General features: G+C 37.5%; 1 protein-coding gene across 2 annotated transcripts in view; it reads left to right on the top strand.

The window, feature by feature from the left end:
• COL25A1 (collagen type XXV alpha 1 chain) overlaps nt 1-18399 on the top strand; it is a gene marked incomplete at its 5' end in the record, with an annotated part of 476870 nt that extends 458471 nt beyond the window's left edge. For both annotated transcript variants that reach the window (XM_082463101.1, XM_082463100.1), the window contains one exon: nt 644-18399. In XM_082463101.1, the coding sequence (XP_082319227.1) occupies nt 644-742 (99 nt within the window). In that variant the 3' untranslated portion in view covers nt 743-18399. The remainder of the gene's footprint in view (nt 1-643) is intronic.
• Between the last annotated feature and the right edge of the window lie 321 nt (nt 18400-18720).

Raw genomic sequence — 18720 nt, 5'->3', positions numbered from 1 at the left:
CCCTTGTTTATTCAGAATTTGTTAATTGGCTTCTGAAGAATTTTAATTTAAAAATTGAGAAAGACTATGGATAACATTTTACTATAAAGATATAGACTGGCTGCCTGTCTTTTAATTCAATCAATTTAATGTTTTACTCTATCTGCTTTAAATACAGAAAAGTTGAAAGATACTCCATATGGAGAGCTATAAACTTCAGATAGAAATGGTTCACCACTGATTACTCATCATTATCACGCATTCAACCATAGAACATAGTGACCAGGAAGAGAAGTTATTTCCATTAATTGAATAAAGATAATTTTAAAATGCGTTCTAATGAAATTAAGAGAAATAGTACAGATTTACTATCTAGAGATATAACTAAGTAGACCACTAGGTTTTACAAATTATTTTTCAAAGTTAAGTATAAATCTTTCTGTATTTTATTTATTTGAAAAATGTGTACTCACTTTGGAAAACACTCCAATTTTCCTCCTTTAATGTTGGGTAATATCTTGGGAGTTCATTATTAGTAAAAGATGCCTATGACTAAAGCCACGTAACAGTTAGATATTCATTTTTAAGCCTCTGTGCATACTAATTATGAAGTATGATCACTTTCGTGGAACCTGAGGAATTCTTATTCTTCTTTTTAAAATAGGGGCCAGATGGATTACCCATGCCTGGCTGTTGGCAAAAGGTAGGCTTTACGGAATTATTTCTAAAAGAAGCACTGTCCTTTTCTCTTTACCTGGCCTAGCCTTTTCCATTTAGAACAGATTTTTTGAATTTGACATTGCTGAAAGGTGTTTGGGTATTAAAAAGCAAAAGATCCCATCTCTAGAATATCTTTTGATGGTGTTTGCTGCTGATTTCTTCCTAAACTGATGAGTAAAAATAATTCCTGGCAAACACTAATTTGGAAACTTCCCTATTTAATCTTTTCTTCAGAATGGAAAGGGGCAGTGCATCTTGACAATGCTTTGCTTGTCTCAAACTCCTTTTCCTCCTACTGTTTAAAATTATTCTTAATTGTGATTCTTTTTCTGTTTATACTCAGTTACTTAGGCAAATATGCAAATACATGGTAGAACCCTGTCAATATTAGTCACAAAGCTGAGAAAGCAGAAAATGTAAGCATAATTTTCTTTTCTTCGATGATGTCTTGATTTATTTAGGAGAATCTGGTTATATTTACGTTGGTGTCCTTGACGATATCATTTTGCTCTAGCCTCTACATGTGGCCACCCATAGTCACTGTGTATGTATTCAGCAGAGAAGGGAAATTATTCTTCATAGAGGACCTTCTTGTACAAAGGCTGTGTGATAAGCCCTTTCATATAGGATTTCATATTAATCCTCTTGATAACCCTATAGTGTATTATTATCGTGAATGATGCCAGTGAGGAAAGTAAAATTCAGAGAAGTTAAGTAACTTCCAAGGACACAGAGCTAGTATGTAACAGAACTAGAAGTAGACAATGGAAAGCAATGGCAGAACTTTAAGGAGGGAAGAGATCTGTATGCGCTGTGCCTTTCAGAGAATACCCGACCTTTACACAGTAACGGTGCACACCTAATTATAAAGGACTGTGCATATGCTACCTAAGGTTAAAGGAATTCTACTGATGTGAAAATGAGCCAGAGGGAAGTATACATGCTCTTCCATCATTTTGAAATTTTTTTCTCTAACACCTGTGGCTTCTTTGGTCATTTTTGATAGGCATTGCTTCATTGGCAAACCTACAGCAAAACTATGTAGGATTGCACAAAAGATGAGGAGAGACTTATTTTCCTCTCATCTCATCAACTCCGTTTGTGAGGAGATCCTGTGAAACTCACTCTCTTGCTTAACTACTTTCACCCCACTTGGTGAGGGAAAGAAAATCCTTCTCTCCCATTTATTTAGTAGCTTCCCATACTCCACTTTCAGCCTGTCAGATCATTAGCTCCATCACAGCTGAGGTCAAGTGGTTCTTGGGAAGATGAGGCTATCATTATATTCTTCTTCACCTGAGAAAACTATCCTTTTACCGTCATAACCCCTGTTCTCAGAATTTTTAATACCTTCTTGAGCTGGAATTACCATTTGCTCTTTAACCTTTGCCCTGTAATCTAATACTATAATGACTTTTTAATCCAGTCATTGGCACACTTCACATGGAGAGAGATGTGAAGGGCTTGCTTTATCCACCCTCTGACGCTACTCAGCACTTGGGTTCACATCATTTTTGGCCGCTTCAAAATCACTTCCTTTTTTGTGAAGGCAAAAAAATAAGGGCAGCAAGCAAAGGATTCATCATCTTTTTGGTTCATAAAATGGCCAAACCTAGTAATATGAGCTAATATGAGTAGCTCAGAAAATCAGAAATTTCCCTCTTAAGTACTTATTTTTCCGCAGAATATACACTGTGCGCTACATAAGATTAAGGCTGTCTTAAATCCAGCCTCTTTTTATATAAAGACTAATGCACAACGTTGTAAATCAACTATACTTCAATACAATTTTTTAAATGGTAAAAAAAAAATCATAATGATAAAGCTTCAGTATCGCTCACCACACTCCCCAACACAATCAAATGCAAACAATAGTGATTATCCTTCCCCAACACCCCCTCCCCCCAAAAAAGAAGAAAGAAACAATTAGAAAAATGAAATGTTCTATTGAATATAATCTCTTATGTGGTCAACTTAGCTATCTCAAATACACTGTTGGTCAAATCAAATTAATTTTTGAATGATATTTTTAAAAGAAAGCCAGTAGATACTCAGTCCTGTTTTAGTGCACTACTTTTTTAAACATTATGTTTAGTAGTCTCTAGAGCACAGTGGTAAATGTTTGACTGAAAATTCAGATTGTAGCCACAGTAGAAATCACTGTGAACAAGTCCTGTTAGTCATACTACTCTCAATAATAGTTTTTCCATGTAAAACTATTTGATCTTTGTTTAAATTACTTTTCTTTCTACATATAGTTCAGTTTTCTAAATTTCGAAGATAATGACATACTAATTCACATTGTAATTCGTACAGTGAGTAAATGGCAGAATTTATGGTTAGGAAAATACTTACAAGCTATTAAAGTTATCATCTGTCCTTATCCAGAGATTAAAAGCTATTTAATAGGAAAAATACCTATAGTCTTCATATTTTTTAATGTTTCATGAAATTTCATTTTTCCAAATAGGGCTGACAGGTTTGCAACAGAATCTTCCTAAAGTTAAGGTGACAGATTTTTTAAATTAAGTTTTAAAGTCTGGGGGAAAAAAGAATCTTTAAAATTCTGGAGATTATTTACAAAACATTGGTTTCTCAAAAAAATGCGTCTGTTTGAAATTTGAGATAAGTGGGAGTTTGGAGAAAGGAATATTTCCTGTAGACACATTCTCTGGCCTTGGCATTGAGTGAACTTCATTTCTAAAGATCAGAAAGTACCCAGCCTCTTAAGCACACTTAATATAGCATCTATTTTTACTGGAGAGAGAAAAGCAAATATTTTAAATTATTGAACTGAAAGATGACTCTGAAGATGTCACCATTGTGGTGGGGAGATGAAGAGCTCTTTATTATTCTCCTTCTCTGGACATTCTACTTTTCTCACTGATTTTTCTTTGAGTAAAAGTGAAGATTGTCACCAACATCTGCTCTATAAGTTATACCTCAAAGACCATTGTTCCTCTGTTCTCTCAGACTTAACTTCAGTTCTAGGAAAACCTTAGTAATTATGGCTGCTCAAAACAAGGAACCAGAAATTTCCAGATCCTTATATCACAATAGAACCTATAACACAGCTTGAAGACCTGACAGCAGGGAGGTCTGCCCTGCATGCCCTTCACAGCAGGGCAGGGCCAGAAAAAGGAAAGGGGAAACCAGAACCCAAAGAGCGTAGAGTGTTAGAGTTGGGCCCTGGTGAAGTGAACAATGCCACTGAGGTCAGAATCCTCAACCTTTTCCACAGTTGTGTTTTAATGCTTGGAGAAGATTATATAAGCCATATATAGGACATGTTTTTCATTATGGCACATCTGTGATAAAATCCTAATTTTCTGCTTTCCCAGAATAGTTACTGAGACAAACACTTCCCACAGACTTCTCAGTGGCAAAACAAAATGTGGGTTGAACCTAGGATAAAAATTTTGATGAATTTTAGAAAAGCAATGTATAGGACATATCAATTGGCTCATTGATTGAAAAAAAAAAAAACCCTCTATTCAGGGTTCTACCAGTTTTCTTAAAATAAATGTTAATTTGGAAGTTTTATCCTAAACTACTAATGCTATACATTTGTCTTTTTTGTTGTTTGTTTTTCTGCAGTGATGAACCTAACCTTCCGAGCATGAAGTTGTGTATATAATGGTCCACTTTTTATATTTATAGTTGAAAATTGGATTGCAGATTTTACAAGTCTGAGATATGTTTACATATAGCTGCTTCTTCCTGTTTGCAGTAGTACACATATCCATTTTTTCTTCCCTTACATCTGAAATTGGGCAATATGTGAAACCAGTGAGAAGCCTGCAAAAAATGTAGATCAGTATCTCTTTATCTTACGTGGAGATATGTATTTACATGGACATAGTGATAGAGATTGATTGTTCTTGCTATTTTCTTACTTTGGGCTTGTTAATTGCATGGACAAAAAGTGCCATGAGATAGTTTACATGAAATCGTGACCAAATATGAACTCGAAGCTATGAAAATGTACTTACTGACTGATTTTAGAGTTTATCATCACATCCCTACTCACCTTTGCTACTCATGCCCACACCACCCATTGAAACTGACTAAAAAAGCATGATCGTGTGCCAAGCCTGCTTGCTGTGCAAACTCAGATGCTAGCATGCTGCATTATGAGTCCTTTGATCACATCTGAACTTTTATTTCTTTTGTCATCTCAAGGGGGTTACACCATGGCTCATTGCCAAAAAGTGATAAGGTGGCGGAGAGCACACACACACAAATGGTCTTGTATTTTGAAAGGAGTTGCGGTCCCAACTGCAGATCTTCAGCTTCCACTATTGTGGGCTCACGTGGCCTCTTTGGTTGAAATGTCCAGGGGCTGAGATGGTTGCTGACACTAGTTTTCCTTGGGCTGCCCTTGGCAGTGAAGATGAAGAGAAAGGATTGGTTCAGCCTCCTGCACTGTCTCTCATGTGACCAAGTAGGAAAGAGGTTTACAAAGGCAGGCACCCAGAATAGAGGACTTTTTTTTTTTAATAAACTGAATTCCAGCAAGTGTTAACATGGGTGCTTTTGGAAAATGACAGACGCATACCGCACTTCTTTTGGGTAGGAGATTCTTGGAATGGCAGCCACTGTTCCTGAGGACAAAGGGTGTGTACATCTCACCAAAGCTCGGGTTGCTGAAGATACAACACGTCCCAAGAAGAGGTTGGCTGAAATAACCTTTCCTGAGGATGTAGGAGAGCTCATCCTACAATCTCTACTGAAGCTGATGAGAGCTTCCCTTCCTTCCAAGGTCCAACCCATGTTAAACATTTTCTACAAACTTCTAGAAACAGAAAGATATTTTCCATTCTTTTTAATACTTTTTCTTTTCTCTTTTAGTCCCAGGAATATTCAGGAAAGATTTTTTTTCCAGCTTTTGTCACATTTATTTTGAACAATTTTTTAAAGGAAAGTCTTCAAATCCTAGTAAGTTGGTACCAACAGTCAAGATGACCATTTGTTAACTTCTCTCCTGTTCTGAATAATTGAAGAGAATATAAAAGAAGCTCCATTTTCAGTTCAGTCATTGTAAAACATCAAAGTTAAACAATTTTTCAGTACTTTTTGACTTTTTTTTGTATGATGAATATAACATATATAGTGATTATCAGTTAAGATAAAGTCAAGATTTGGTCACATTTGATCGTATTAACTCATTTCTATTTCTTGTAGTTCTATTTAGTTCTAAGTTGTGTCTATATTTAGATTTCTTTATCTTTTTTACATTTCTAAATGTTTGTCTTATGCACAGACCAAATCTGAGATCTCAGAAAGCTGTGAAATATAGTTGCCATAAAGAGTATTTTTCAACTACTTGCTCAAAAGTTACCTAACTGTGTTAGACTGAGCATTTCTTTGCACAGTAAAGAGTTGATAGCATGTTTTGAAATGACTTGTTCTAAGTGGAAGGGTTACATTAGGAGAAACATCATCAATGAGGAGTAGTCACTCTTTCAGCCCATTGGACAATATAATTTCTCATTTCATGCCATTTTGTGGGAAAATTTCTGGTTTCATGTATAGGTTTTCACCAGCAGAGGGGAAATAATCTCATCATTGGCTTATGGTGACAACAGTTAAGATATGATTATAAGACAAGGATCCTAAGATCCTTATGATCTCTTTCATAATATATAATGCTCAGTTATACAAAATGCCTTCTTTTTGTTTCCATTACGTTTTCAAGAATGGAAAGATGTTTGAACTAATCTATCAATCAAATTGATAACATCTCTAGTAACATTCCACACTCCGAAACCAGTTTAGCATTTTTAAAACAACAGAGGGCATTTTCTACCCATCTCTTGTATGATCTGGTTAGGATAAGGTATTTTATTCAGTGTCTGAAACAATTTGTCTTAAATGCTTTGGAAAAATGAACTAAAACGAGTAAAACCACAGTCTCTTCAGGAAAACAAACAGTAGTGTCTTGAGAAAAATCTGGTGGCTATATTTCTTCCTATCTATCTTTCTTTCTACTCCTCTAGTAGAAAGAGGAATTGAGATGGATCACTGTTTAAAAGTTGCACAGCTTCAAAAGAGAATACCTTAACATCAAAAGAGAAACACTTCACGTACAAAAAAAATATGTATTTTTTAAACACAGCCCTTTAAGAATACTGTTCTGTCCTATGTGTATATTGAGGTTTTACTCTGTAACTGATTTGACAATATTGCCTTTTATTCCATGATTAAAGGAAGCTGTAAACTTTCAACACATTTCCTTGGGGAAAACAAAAGGACCATGGTCCTCCTCTTTGTTCCGTGGAACTGCTAGGTCTTAACCAACATGCATAATCTTCAACTTTTGTTACTAAAATATTTTAAATCATCCATTTTTTTATCAATATAGAGAATCCTCAAATAATTGCCTAATGAACTAATGAATGTATCTGCCGATATATGTGTTGGCAGCTACATATTTTTCTTTAAGTTTGCTTTCTTTTAATTTCTATTATTGGATAGAAGATTAAGAAAAAATACATGAAAGACATTGGAAATAAGATCAGGTTCTATTTCTGATAAGCATCTTTTAAGGATGTCAAACTGGTATGTGTTTTAGCTTTAAAATTGTTTTCCGTTTATGTTGGTGCTAATGTATTTCTTTTCTTTTTCTTTATGGACAATGCAACTCTACTATGGATAATTTCATTTCTCTGTTTAATAGCATTCCTAAACTGTTAGTGCGTGATTTTATTTTTCAAGTTTATGGATTTACTATAATTATGGTTCAATGACCAGTCTTTCTTAATGTAAAAGAAAACAAAACAGTGTACCTATAGATGATATGTGTGTACTTGGATTGTGGATCCTCTTATTTCATGTTCATTTCATATACCATATGCCTTTATCAACTTTTACTCTCATCTTTTAGCTTATAGAGTTTGATTAAGCATGACAAAACCAACATTAGACAAGTCTGCACACATTCAGAGAGTACCTGACCCATAAATATGCCGAAATTTTTCTTCTAGTTTTCATTTTCATTATGAAAAGCAGTCTTGAAAGGTTTTTCTTTCTTATTTGATTTCATAGGAAACATGAGAATATCTTGAATTTCTACCAAAAAAAAAAAGTCTGTTCTTGAATCCTATGCATGATGTTCTGATGGAATAGTAAGAACTCTTATGCATCCAGTAGTTCATTCTATATGTCCTTTGTCTACAATATATATACATATATACACCTATCTACTAGTTTAGAAATGGTCAAATCAGCATGTCAGTATCTGTGGAAAAATTAACTGGTATTATATTTTTATCACTTAGACAACGTGCTTAATTTTCCAAAGTTTTATTTTTAATGTTACTATTATAGCATAAAAATTTAACACCACTTTTCATCTTTTTTTTTTTTTGGCCACTATATATAATCTTGCCCAGAAATAAGCTATGCTTGTTAAGGTGGGTGATGTTTTCATATCTTCTAATAAATGATCTTAGGAACATGCAGATATTGATATTTGAAATCTTGTTTTTCTCTATTTCTTGATAATCAAGTTATATTAATAATTAACATTACCAAAAATGAACTTTTCTAATTTCTACCAAAACAAAAAAACAAAAACCTTGCTATCTCTAGAAAGTCAAGTTCATAACAACGTAATCTTATATTCTCAAAAATAATGATTAAGAACAGTCACATGTGATTCTGGCTGTTAAAACAATTCATTCCTAGTGGAATTAACATACTTGACCAATTATGATTCTGCTAAGTTATTTTAGAATATAAAGACCTTCAGTCCCTACTTTTTCCCATTTTTGTTGAAATAGCTTCATATCAGCTGGATTTACTATATACCATAGCAGAGATACCCTTCCAACTTAAATTTTTAGTGGATTTTGTTTTTGCTAATTCAATACTGAAATATTTTAGTGGCATTTCTGATTTTTTAAGTGTATTTAAATGCATAAGTTTCCCTATGCTGCTTATTGACAGAACTGTCCTTCTGGGAATAAGACTTTTTCAACCTGACGTTTGATTTATTGATAACAAAGTACCAACATTTCTCAAAATACAGTGGATATTCTCACGTATCTCAGAAATATTAATAAATTGGATTCACAAAAGAATGTCTTACATATTATTGACATTTATGTGAATATTTTTTATACTGTTGTAAATGTTTCATGCAATTTAATAGCATTTTTAAAAGATGTATGTATCTGATTTTCCTTTAGAAAATATTATATTTTTATTTGTATTTTTTACATTTTAAAGTTCATCTCTATGTGCAGCTATTTTTATATTGCCAAAAAAATCACATAAATACAAAGTAAGAGAAAAATGCAAAACAAATATTTTGGCAAGCATTACACTGCATATTTTTCTTAATGTTTTGTGGGCCAGTCTCATGTAATTGATTATTCTAAGAATGTGTTGTGTCTTATCACTGTAAATATGGCACAAACCTGTTTTTCTCAGTAGTGTAAATAATTGAAAGATTGAATTCTCCCTGTTTGATTTCTTATTTCATTTCATTGTAATTTCTCCAGCTGAGATTACTGAATCAAAAGACGCATGTGGTTTTTGATTTGCAGCCTGGAGATAATTGCCTTGTGTTCAGTTTCTAATTTGTTTTTATTTGCTTTTTTAACTTGTTTTCAGGGTTCCTAGTTTGTGAGAAGTTGATCTTCAGAATTATTTTTACACTATTTATGACTTATTTTCATAATGTAAAAATTGTGTAATTATTACAATATTAATCCAAACAATGGTAATGAATTGTATTGTTATAAAGCTTTATTGATGTTCATGAACACCTTGGTCTATTTTCTCTGATTTAAACACAGTCCGTAAAGAATTTTATTCTACTTTTCCACAATATTGCAACACTGCCATTCAACTTAGTGCCTAGCTATAGTGATTTTCTAAAAAAGACTAGTACTTTCTGTTTATTAGATAGTAAGAACTATACTGAGCTTCTCCTCCAAATTCACTTTTCTTCCAGAATTCCCTGTCTTGATGAATTAAAATTCCTTATGCTCAGTTGACTCTTATCTGCTCCACATCAAATCAGTCATCATCATGTGATTAGAATGTAGTACACAGTAATCATGTCAATGTATTGAATAATGAATGACAAAATGCCCCACTGAGGTAGTCAATTATTTTTAAGTCCTAACTAAAAAAGCACACTTTTCAGCCCTCATCGTTTTTGCCTTTACCAATAACATTAGATGCAGGCGACCCTCTTAAACACTCTCCTTTAGCTCCCATGTCCCTTCACTCTTGTTTTCTCCTACTTTTCTTTTTTTTTTTTTTTTACTTTTATTGAAGTATAGTTGATTTACAACGTTGTGTTAACTTCTGCTGTACAGCAAAGTGATTCAGTTATACACATATATATTCTTTTTCATAGTCTTTTCCATTACGGTTTATCACAGGATATTGAATATCCTGTGCTATACAGTAAGACCTTGTTGTCTGTCCATCCTATATATAATAGTTTGCATCTGCTTATCCCAAACTCCCAGTCCTTCCCCTCCCCACCCACCTCCCCCTTGGCAACCACAAGTCTGTTCTCTATGTCTGAGTCTGTTTCTGTTTCATAGATATGTTCATTTGTGTCACATTTTAGATTCTACATATAAGTGATATCATATGGTATTTGTCTTTTTCTGACTTACTTCACTTAGTATGATCATCTCTAGGTCCATCCATGTTGCTGCAAATGGCATCATTTCATTCTTTTTTATGGCTGAGTGGTATTCTATTGTATATATGTACCACATCTTCTTTATCCATTCATCTGTGGATAGACTTTTAGGTTGTTTTCATGTCTTGGCTATTGTGAATAGTGCTGCTATGAATATAAGGATGCATGTATCTTTTCGAATTAGAGTTTTGTCTGGGTATATGCCCAGGAGTGGGATTGCTGGATCATATGGCAACTCTATTTTTAGTTTTCTGAAGAACCTCCATATTGTTTCCCATAGTGGTTGCACCAATTTACATCCCCACCAACAGTGTATCTTCTACTTTTCTTTCTCATTTTCCTTTGCCAGCTCTTTCTCCTCTACCTGATCATTAAATGATAATCCTCAGGACGCTGACCTACATGCTTCTTTTTCTTTTGCTCTTCTCCATCACACTTTTTCTCCAGGAAAACTCATTCACTCCCACAAAGACCAAGTTGCTATCTGTATTGCAGATTTTCTTCTACCTTCCAGACCAGCTGTTACAGGCACATCTATCTGTATGTCCACAGGTAGCTCATCATCTTTACACCCGGTTCTCTTACAAACTTCCATATGACAGTGAACATTACCATCCCCCACCTTCCATTCAAGCAAACATGATAGAAAAGTCAGAATCATTCTGGACACCACCTGCCTCTCATCACCCACCCATTCCTTCATACATACAGCATCTAATTACCAAATCCCTTCAATTCTACCTCCTAAATATCTCTGAGATCACCTCCCTTCTCCTCATCCATTACCATTGCCTCGGCCTAGGCTCCCCCCAGCTCTCTCTTGGACTTTTAGAAGAGGCTCTGAGCTGGCCTCCCTGCCTCTAATAACCACCTCCCCTCCACCTCGTACTCAATATGACTGATGATTCAGAGAAAGCAAACATGGCTGTGTCTTATTTATTTATGAATTTATCCTCCCATTTCATTTCATATAGCATTTGAGGCACATTAAACAAACACTTATAAAGAAATTAAATACACTTAAAAAATAATCAAGAAAACCATACTTAAACAAATTTCAAGGTCACAAAGAAAGCTGTAATGAAAAGATGTAAGACAAAATTGTATGGCTCTCAGCTTCTCGGTGTCCATAACAAAAAAAGAAATAAGTTTACACGTTTACATCATCCATAAAGTGAAAACATACTACTTCCTCAAAAAAATCAAAGCTGATGGATAAGAAGTGTCTTACGTGAGATTTCTTAAGAGTGGGCACTGTCGTTTAGGGCACTCCTACAATGAACATTACAGCAGGTTTTCATAATGTTCCTCATTATAAGCCAAGTGCATGTGCCAAAACCAAGTTCACTGAAAACAGTTCTGCAGGGAAATTAACCATGCCATTCCCCTGCTTACAATCCTCCGCAGTCCCCCATTATCATGCAGATACTTATTTTGGTATAAAGTACAAAGGCCTTTGTGATCCCACTCTGTCTAGCTTTACAGCATCATTGCTTGCTGGTCAGCAACCCTCACCCAAAGGTTTTCCCATGTTAAACTATTTGAGGGTCCCTTTGGCTGCTTCCTAGGCCTGAAACAGTCTCCATCCCCATCCCCACCATTCACCTAAAGAATTCTTGCTCTCTTTTTTTGCAGCCAGTTAAGCCGAAGGTGCTCTTTTCCCCGTGGGGGTCTGGTGTGCAAGGGCTGTGAACAGCAGCCTCCTCGGTAGTGCGTGCAGCCTGTTGCCTGTGCGGGTTGCCCTAAGGGACCTTGGGGAGAACCCTTTCCAGTGGACCTTCATGACTGTCATGCTGTCCCCAGTCTAGGCTCCAGACAGGTATGCGCAGTGCCTTTGGAAAGCCCCAGGGCACAGTGGCCAGGGTCCACACTGGCCAAGTCATAATGTTCATCCGTACCAAGCTTTGAATAAAGGAGCATGTGATTGAGGCCCTCGGCAGGGCCAAGTTCAAGTTCCCTGGCCGCCAGAAGATCGGCATCTCCAAGAAGTGGGGATTTACTAAGTTTAATGCGGATGAATTTGAAAACATGGTGGCAGAAAAGTGGTTCATCCCGGATGGCTGTGGGATCAAATACATCCCTAACCGTGGCCCCTGGACCAGTGGCAGGCCCTGCACTCACGAGAGCTTTGGCACTGTCCCCTCCTTACTCACGCCCACCCATAAATCCTACTTCCCTGTCAAAAAAAAAAGCATTCTTGCTCTTTCAAGACCTAACCCGTGCGTCAACTTCCAAAACACCATTTCCTGCCAAGTTTAGATTCTCTGTCTTCTATGCTCCAGTAATTGCTTTTACGTGTCACTGCTATACCACTTATCCAGTTGTTGATAATTGCATGTTTATCTACCTCCTCTGCTAGATGATGAACCAAGGATGAACTCAATTCACAGGTTCCCAGTAAATATTTTTAAATGAATAAATGCGTGACAGAAGTTACAACAACAACAAAACCCACTTGGACTACCAATTTTGTTAATCTACATAATGGATAAAGCAACCCACACAGCTAGTTCCTAGCATTCTAGGTAATTCTTAAAGGAAAATGTGTTACGACCTCTTTCAAATCTAAATTAAGAATATGTTTTATATGAGATAGGTTGCAGTATCATCTAAGAGGTGGCCAGAGAGGATTAAAAGTTTATAAAAAGTAGAGAGAATTTGAGCTACCCCTATGGAGAATAGGAGCAAACAGCAGAAAACACATCGTGATGGGACGTTCAGGCCAAAGACAACTGAAAACCATGATTTTGTTTGGGGCTATCTGCACCTTTGCACACCGCGCGTGGTGCTGTCATCCATTTAAACATCAAATATTTACCTACTGAAAATCTTCTTTCTCTCAATGTGTGTTTCCTAGCTTTTCATTGCCCCTTTATATTAGGAAGCTAGATCAAGTCCAGGAATTCTCAAACTCCATCATTCATCAGAATCAACTGGAGTTCCTGAAAAAAGCACATTGCTGGGCCCCACCCCCTGAGTTTCTGATTCAATAGGTCTGAGGTAGGACTTCAGAATTTATATTTCTCACAACCTCCTCATTGGTGATAATGCATTTGGTCCAGGGTCCACTCTTTGAGAAACACTGCTGGTCTAGTCTATCTTAATGGAATGTTTGTGGCATTCATATACTGATGGCAACCTTCCTTTTATTGTGAATCTCTCTGGGGAATTTTCTTTCATCATCACTATTAATTAAAACTCTGAGCTCACCCTTGGGCAACTCTCTCAATTGGAAACTGCTAATTCTCCAACAGCCCTCACATACCTTAAGGATGGGGAGAAAGTTGAGCATGCACATTGCCCCTCCATTGCCGGTTCCAGACAATTAATTCTCCACCCGTATTCTACAAAGCCCTACTTCTTTGAGGCTCATATTATTTGGTTATTACCACACTTTCCCCTTCCTCAGCAATCATCTCCTGGCCTCCCAGTCATTCTCCCTCATTCACTGAAGACTTTGGCCTCTGGCTTATGCTAATTTTCTTCACCCTAAGTGCTGCCATCACAGGTGACTTAAACATCAACATGGGCAATGCAAACAACGCCTTAGTACGTTACCTTCTCGACCTCGTTTCTAATGACTTTTTACACCGTCCAATTCTGGCACCTACTCCCCTCACACACTGATTTTGTCAACCCCTGGAACTGCTCCAACTCTGGAATAATATATTGAAACATCTCATTCTGAGCCCTCTCCCTATTTTGCCAGAACTTCACACCCAATAACTCCCACTATACTTGTTCTTGAACCTTATAATGATTTCCATTCCCTTTGCTCTCTTAGCCTCTTTCCTATCAGGTCCCACACAACTCCACTTCCTCTCCTCTCCAACTTAGGTTACATGGTTCAAATTCTCATCTACAGCAATGCCAGTAAGTCTGTTATCCCATTGTTCTTCCATTTGTCCACTTGGAAAAAGCCAAATACTATAATAATCCATCTGTCCACCTTCTTGCATCTTTACCTGGTCTACTCCACCCAGCACTACAGGAGAAACTCGCATAATGGTACAGATTGGTCCCGCCATAAATTCAGGGTCTTCAGATTCACCTGTGCATTTATTGACTCCCAACAACTAACAATCTTTCTGTGTTTCCTTAGCTAAGATGTCAAACTTTTACCACTCTCCTTTTATCTTCACCTCTCTCACTCTCAGTAGCTGATCTTGCATTCAGAGAAGAAAAGAAATCCACAGAACAGATTCCCTCAAATCCCTCCAACCAAGACTGAAAATGTGCCCGCATCACATCCTTGATTTCTTCCTTCCCTTCTAGTACAATAGAAAATGATGTCGCTCTTTCCCCTTAAGTCTAACCTCTGCCCAAATGCCCTACTTTCACCCCAGGCTTCTGGGGATCTTGTTCTGTTATGTCAACTTGTTTTCTTCAGACTATGCCCTAAAGGGATTTTTAAATATTTGCATACCTTTCGTTTTCATGAAAGCTTTTCCTCAGTGCTGGGTACCCCTTCAGCTACTGCCTTCTCTCTTTCCTGCCTTGCCTTCAAAGACGAGTTTCCAGGAAACTAATTATATACTGACCACACCCACTTCTTCACCTCCCATGCATTCCTCAGTCCACTATTAAGCTCTGCCCCTACTGCTCCACCAAATTAGATGGTCTCCTCAGTGACCGCCTAAAGTCCTATGAATTAAGTTGCCACCAATATTTCCAGATCTCCAAACTTCAGTTTTTGTTGCAACTACATAATTTTGGATGTACAGCAGGCACCTCCAACTCAGCGTGTGCAGAACTAAACTTGCCCTCTGTCCCCCGACCGTGTTCTCCCTCCCGTGCCCTATATCTCAGAGAATGGTATCACCACTCACGCAGCTGGCAAAAACAAAACTTACCCATGATACTCAACCCTCTACCTCATCATCCTCAATCACTGTCTATGACCAGCTAATTCTACTTGCTCAGTATATATTAGACTTACCATCCTCATAGCGTTTCCATGGTGACAATCTAAGGCCAGGTAACTTGTATCTCTTGACTGGATCACTATAGTAGCAGCTCTCACAAAGTTGGTTTTGCCCTTCGTTATAGCCAGAATGATCTTTCCCTTCTTAAAACTTTTTACACTGAAGCTCTTCATTTCTCTCAGGATAAATTTCAAATTCCTCATTTTGGTTTACAAGCTCCTTCTTACTCAGTCCATAGATATTTCTCTGGCCCAGCCTCTCATCAGTCTGTCCCCTGCACTTTATCTAGACAACCTGCCCTTGTTTTTCAGTTCTTCAGCAGGGTCTTCTCTGTCACTGGCAGAGCCCCAGTCTGTCACTTTCTCATCCCTTCTTCACCCAAAACCCCACTTTACCTCCCTAGCTCCTACCTATCCTTTATGTCTCAATTTAGACATTGCTACCTCTGTGCTCCCTTTGCATCTTGGATATCATTTCTCACAGCACTTTTTCACGGGACTGCTCCACAGAGAGGGATGTCTGTGTTGTTTGCTCTTAAGTCCTGAATGTCCAGAACAATGCCTGGCAAAGAGTTGGCACTCATTAAATATTTGTTGAATAAACAAGTGAATGAAAGCAATAGCCCAAAGAGATACAGAACAAGCCATCCAAGGATAATATGAGCAATTGTGCATGAAAATATGCAAGAGTGAACTTAAAATTCTTGTCAAAAATCGCATGACTGTTTCATTGACTCAGCCATGATAACATAATTCTATAGGCATGTTCTTTTCTGTTCTCTTGCAACATCAATATCATATCAATATCAACATCAAATAGCAAAAACAAAAAAGACTTGGGGGAGCTATTCCTCATTTCTTTTGGACCAAGTAGTGTTCTCTAGAAAACAATGTCCTATGAAATAATAATGGGTATTCCACAAATAAAATCATTAAATATAAGAATGTGGACTTCCCTGGTGGCACAGTGGTTAAGAATCCGCCTGCCGTTGCAGGGGACACAGGTTCGATCCCTGGTCCAGGAAGATCCCACATGTGGAGCAACTAAACCCGTGCACCGCAACTACTGAAGCCCGCGTGCCTAGAGCCCATGCTCCACAGCAAGAGAAGCCACCACAATGAGAAGCCCGCACACAGCAATGAAGAGCAGCCCCCGCTCTCCGCAACTACAGAAAGCCCACGCACAGCAATGAAGACCCAACGCAGCCAAAAATAAATAAATAAAATTAAAAAAAAAAAAGAATATGTACTGGAATGTCCATGAAAAAGATAAAGGATACAGTCTCCATAGAACACAGCTTGGAAAATGCTGCTCTAGAGCATTATTTGATCTAAATCAACACCTGCCAGAGCCCAGGCATGCAGGCAGTCGGCGTGCCTTGTGTCTTGTTGCTCAGTCAACATTCCTATCACAGGAGCTGCTCCAAGGAGTGACTGTATTCAAAGATGTCCTCGTTGGTAACACCTCACTCTTTGGCTCGCCTTTCCATTCCTCTTTTTCATCTTCATTGCTGTCCTCAATCCCCTCTCACATCTCCACTCTAAAATGTACTAGGATTCACTTCTTTGCTTGAATAGACTACTTGATTTGAGTGTCGACTCAAATCCATCATTCAAGGCAATGGCAAAATCCAAGAGTAATAACGTCCCATGTGGGAAATGTGTTTCAGCAGAGCACATAATAGGCAGTCAACCAGAAACAATTTTTCTGGTTAAATTATGAGTTTGTACTTGCAAATGGAAGGGGAGGTTGGAATATGAGAATAAGAAAAGCAGGTGAGCCGCGTTTATATTGAGCCTGTATATCAAGTCGCAGATTGAGCAGATAGGCACACTGACATTGTCAGACTGTGGAAGAAAGAGTTGTTGACTCCACCTGTGGCTGAAATGATGGGTATATGAACAAAATATCAAATATCCTAGCCATATGGTGTTGAATAACTGTGGAGTTTCCTAGACTATTCTATCTCCCTTTCATAAAATATCAGTAAAAACAAACATAAAGAAAGGCAAGTGATAATGGAAAAACTGGGTAAAAATGTTGGACAAGAGAATTTATCTTTAGATGGCTTTAGCCATATATTTTGCACTATTGCTACTCTAAACTTGCGGCCCATAATTTAGTGTCCACAACATACTGTCATAATTAGCTCTCACTTCTCTTTTTTAATTCATCTAAAAATTTTAGTGCTGCTCTGAGAATGCCACAACAGTAAAGATGTCTTTTCTACTTTCAGGCCTAAAGGACTCATTTATTTTATTTATTATTTATTTTTTAAAATTTTATTATTTATTTATTTTTGGCTGTGTTGGGTCTTCATTGCTGCGCGCGGGCTTTCTCTAGTTGTGGCGAGCGGGGGCTACTCTTCGTTGTGGTGCGCAGGCTTCTCTTGTTGCGCAGCACAGGCTCTAGGCACGCGGGCTTCAGTAGTTGTGGCTCATGGGCTCTAGAGTGCAGGCTCAGTAGTTGTGGCACACGGGCTTAGTTGCTCCGCCGCATGTGGGATCTTCCCATACCAGGGCTTGAACCCGTGTCCCCCTGCGGTGGCAGGTGGATTCTTAACCACTGCGCCACCAGGGAAGTCCCTGACTCGTTGATTTTAAAAGAGTTCTTTCCTCCCTGACTCATCACCCTTCCCAAAAATACAAGAAAGGGGAAAAAGCCTAATTATGTTATGCTCTCGATACAACAAAAGGCGGGGCTGAGAGGAAATATACAACACAAGAATGGAGAGGCTGAAATATAGCAGTTGATAAAAATCAATAGGTATTCCTGATAAAAATTGAAATAGAATCAAATTCCTTAACCTGATATAGGGATGAGTATATTAAAAATCTAGAGCAAACATCTTTCTTTTTTACTTTTTTTTTTTTAACCATGCCACGCAGCATGTGGGATCTTAGTTCCCCAACCAGGGATGGAACCCACACCCCCTGCATTGCAAGCACGAAGTCTTGACCACTGGGCCACCAGGGAAGTCTACATCTTTCTTTTTTAAAAAAAAAAAAACACTTTATTGGGAATTCCCTGGCAGTCCAGTGGTTAGGACTCTGCACCTTCACTGCTGAGGGCCGGGATTCAATCCCTGGTTGGGGAACTAAGATCCTGCAAGCCATGCCGGGTGGCCAAAAAAACCAAAAAAGAACAAACAAGAAACATCACCACAATCTACAAACATCTTTCTTAACAGCAAAAAATTAGAAACGTTCCCTTTAAAATCAAAACCAAGAAATGGATATTTAATATCACTACTGCTATTAAACATTGTATTGAAAGTCTCAGCCAATGCAATCAGAAAATAAAAAGTTGAAAGTGTTGGAAAGAAAGAAACAGAACTGCCTGTGTTCGTTTTCTCTGGCTGCTGTAATAAATTAGCAAAATTTAGTGGCTTGAAACAACACAAATATATTATCCTACAGTTCCATA

The sequence above is a fragment of the Balaenoptera physalus genome (assembly GCF_965194825.1).
Source record: "Balaenoptera physalus genome assembly, chromosome: 5".
NCBI classification, from domain to species: domain Eukaryota; kingdom Metazoa; phylum Chordata; class Mammalia; order Artiodactyla; family Balaenopteridae; genus Balaenoptera; species Balaenoptera physalus.
Note: the sequence above shows the minus strand (reverse complement) of the source record. Positions and strands in the feature narration are given on the sequence as shown.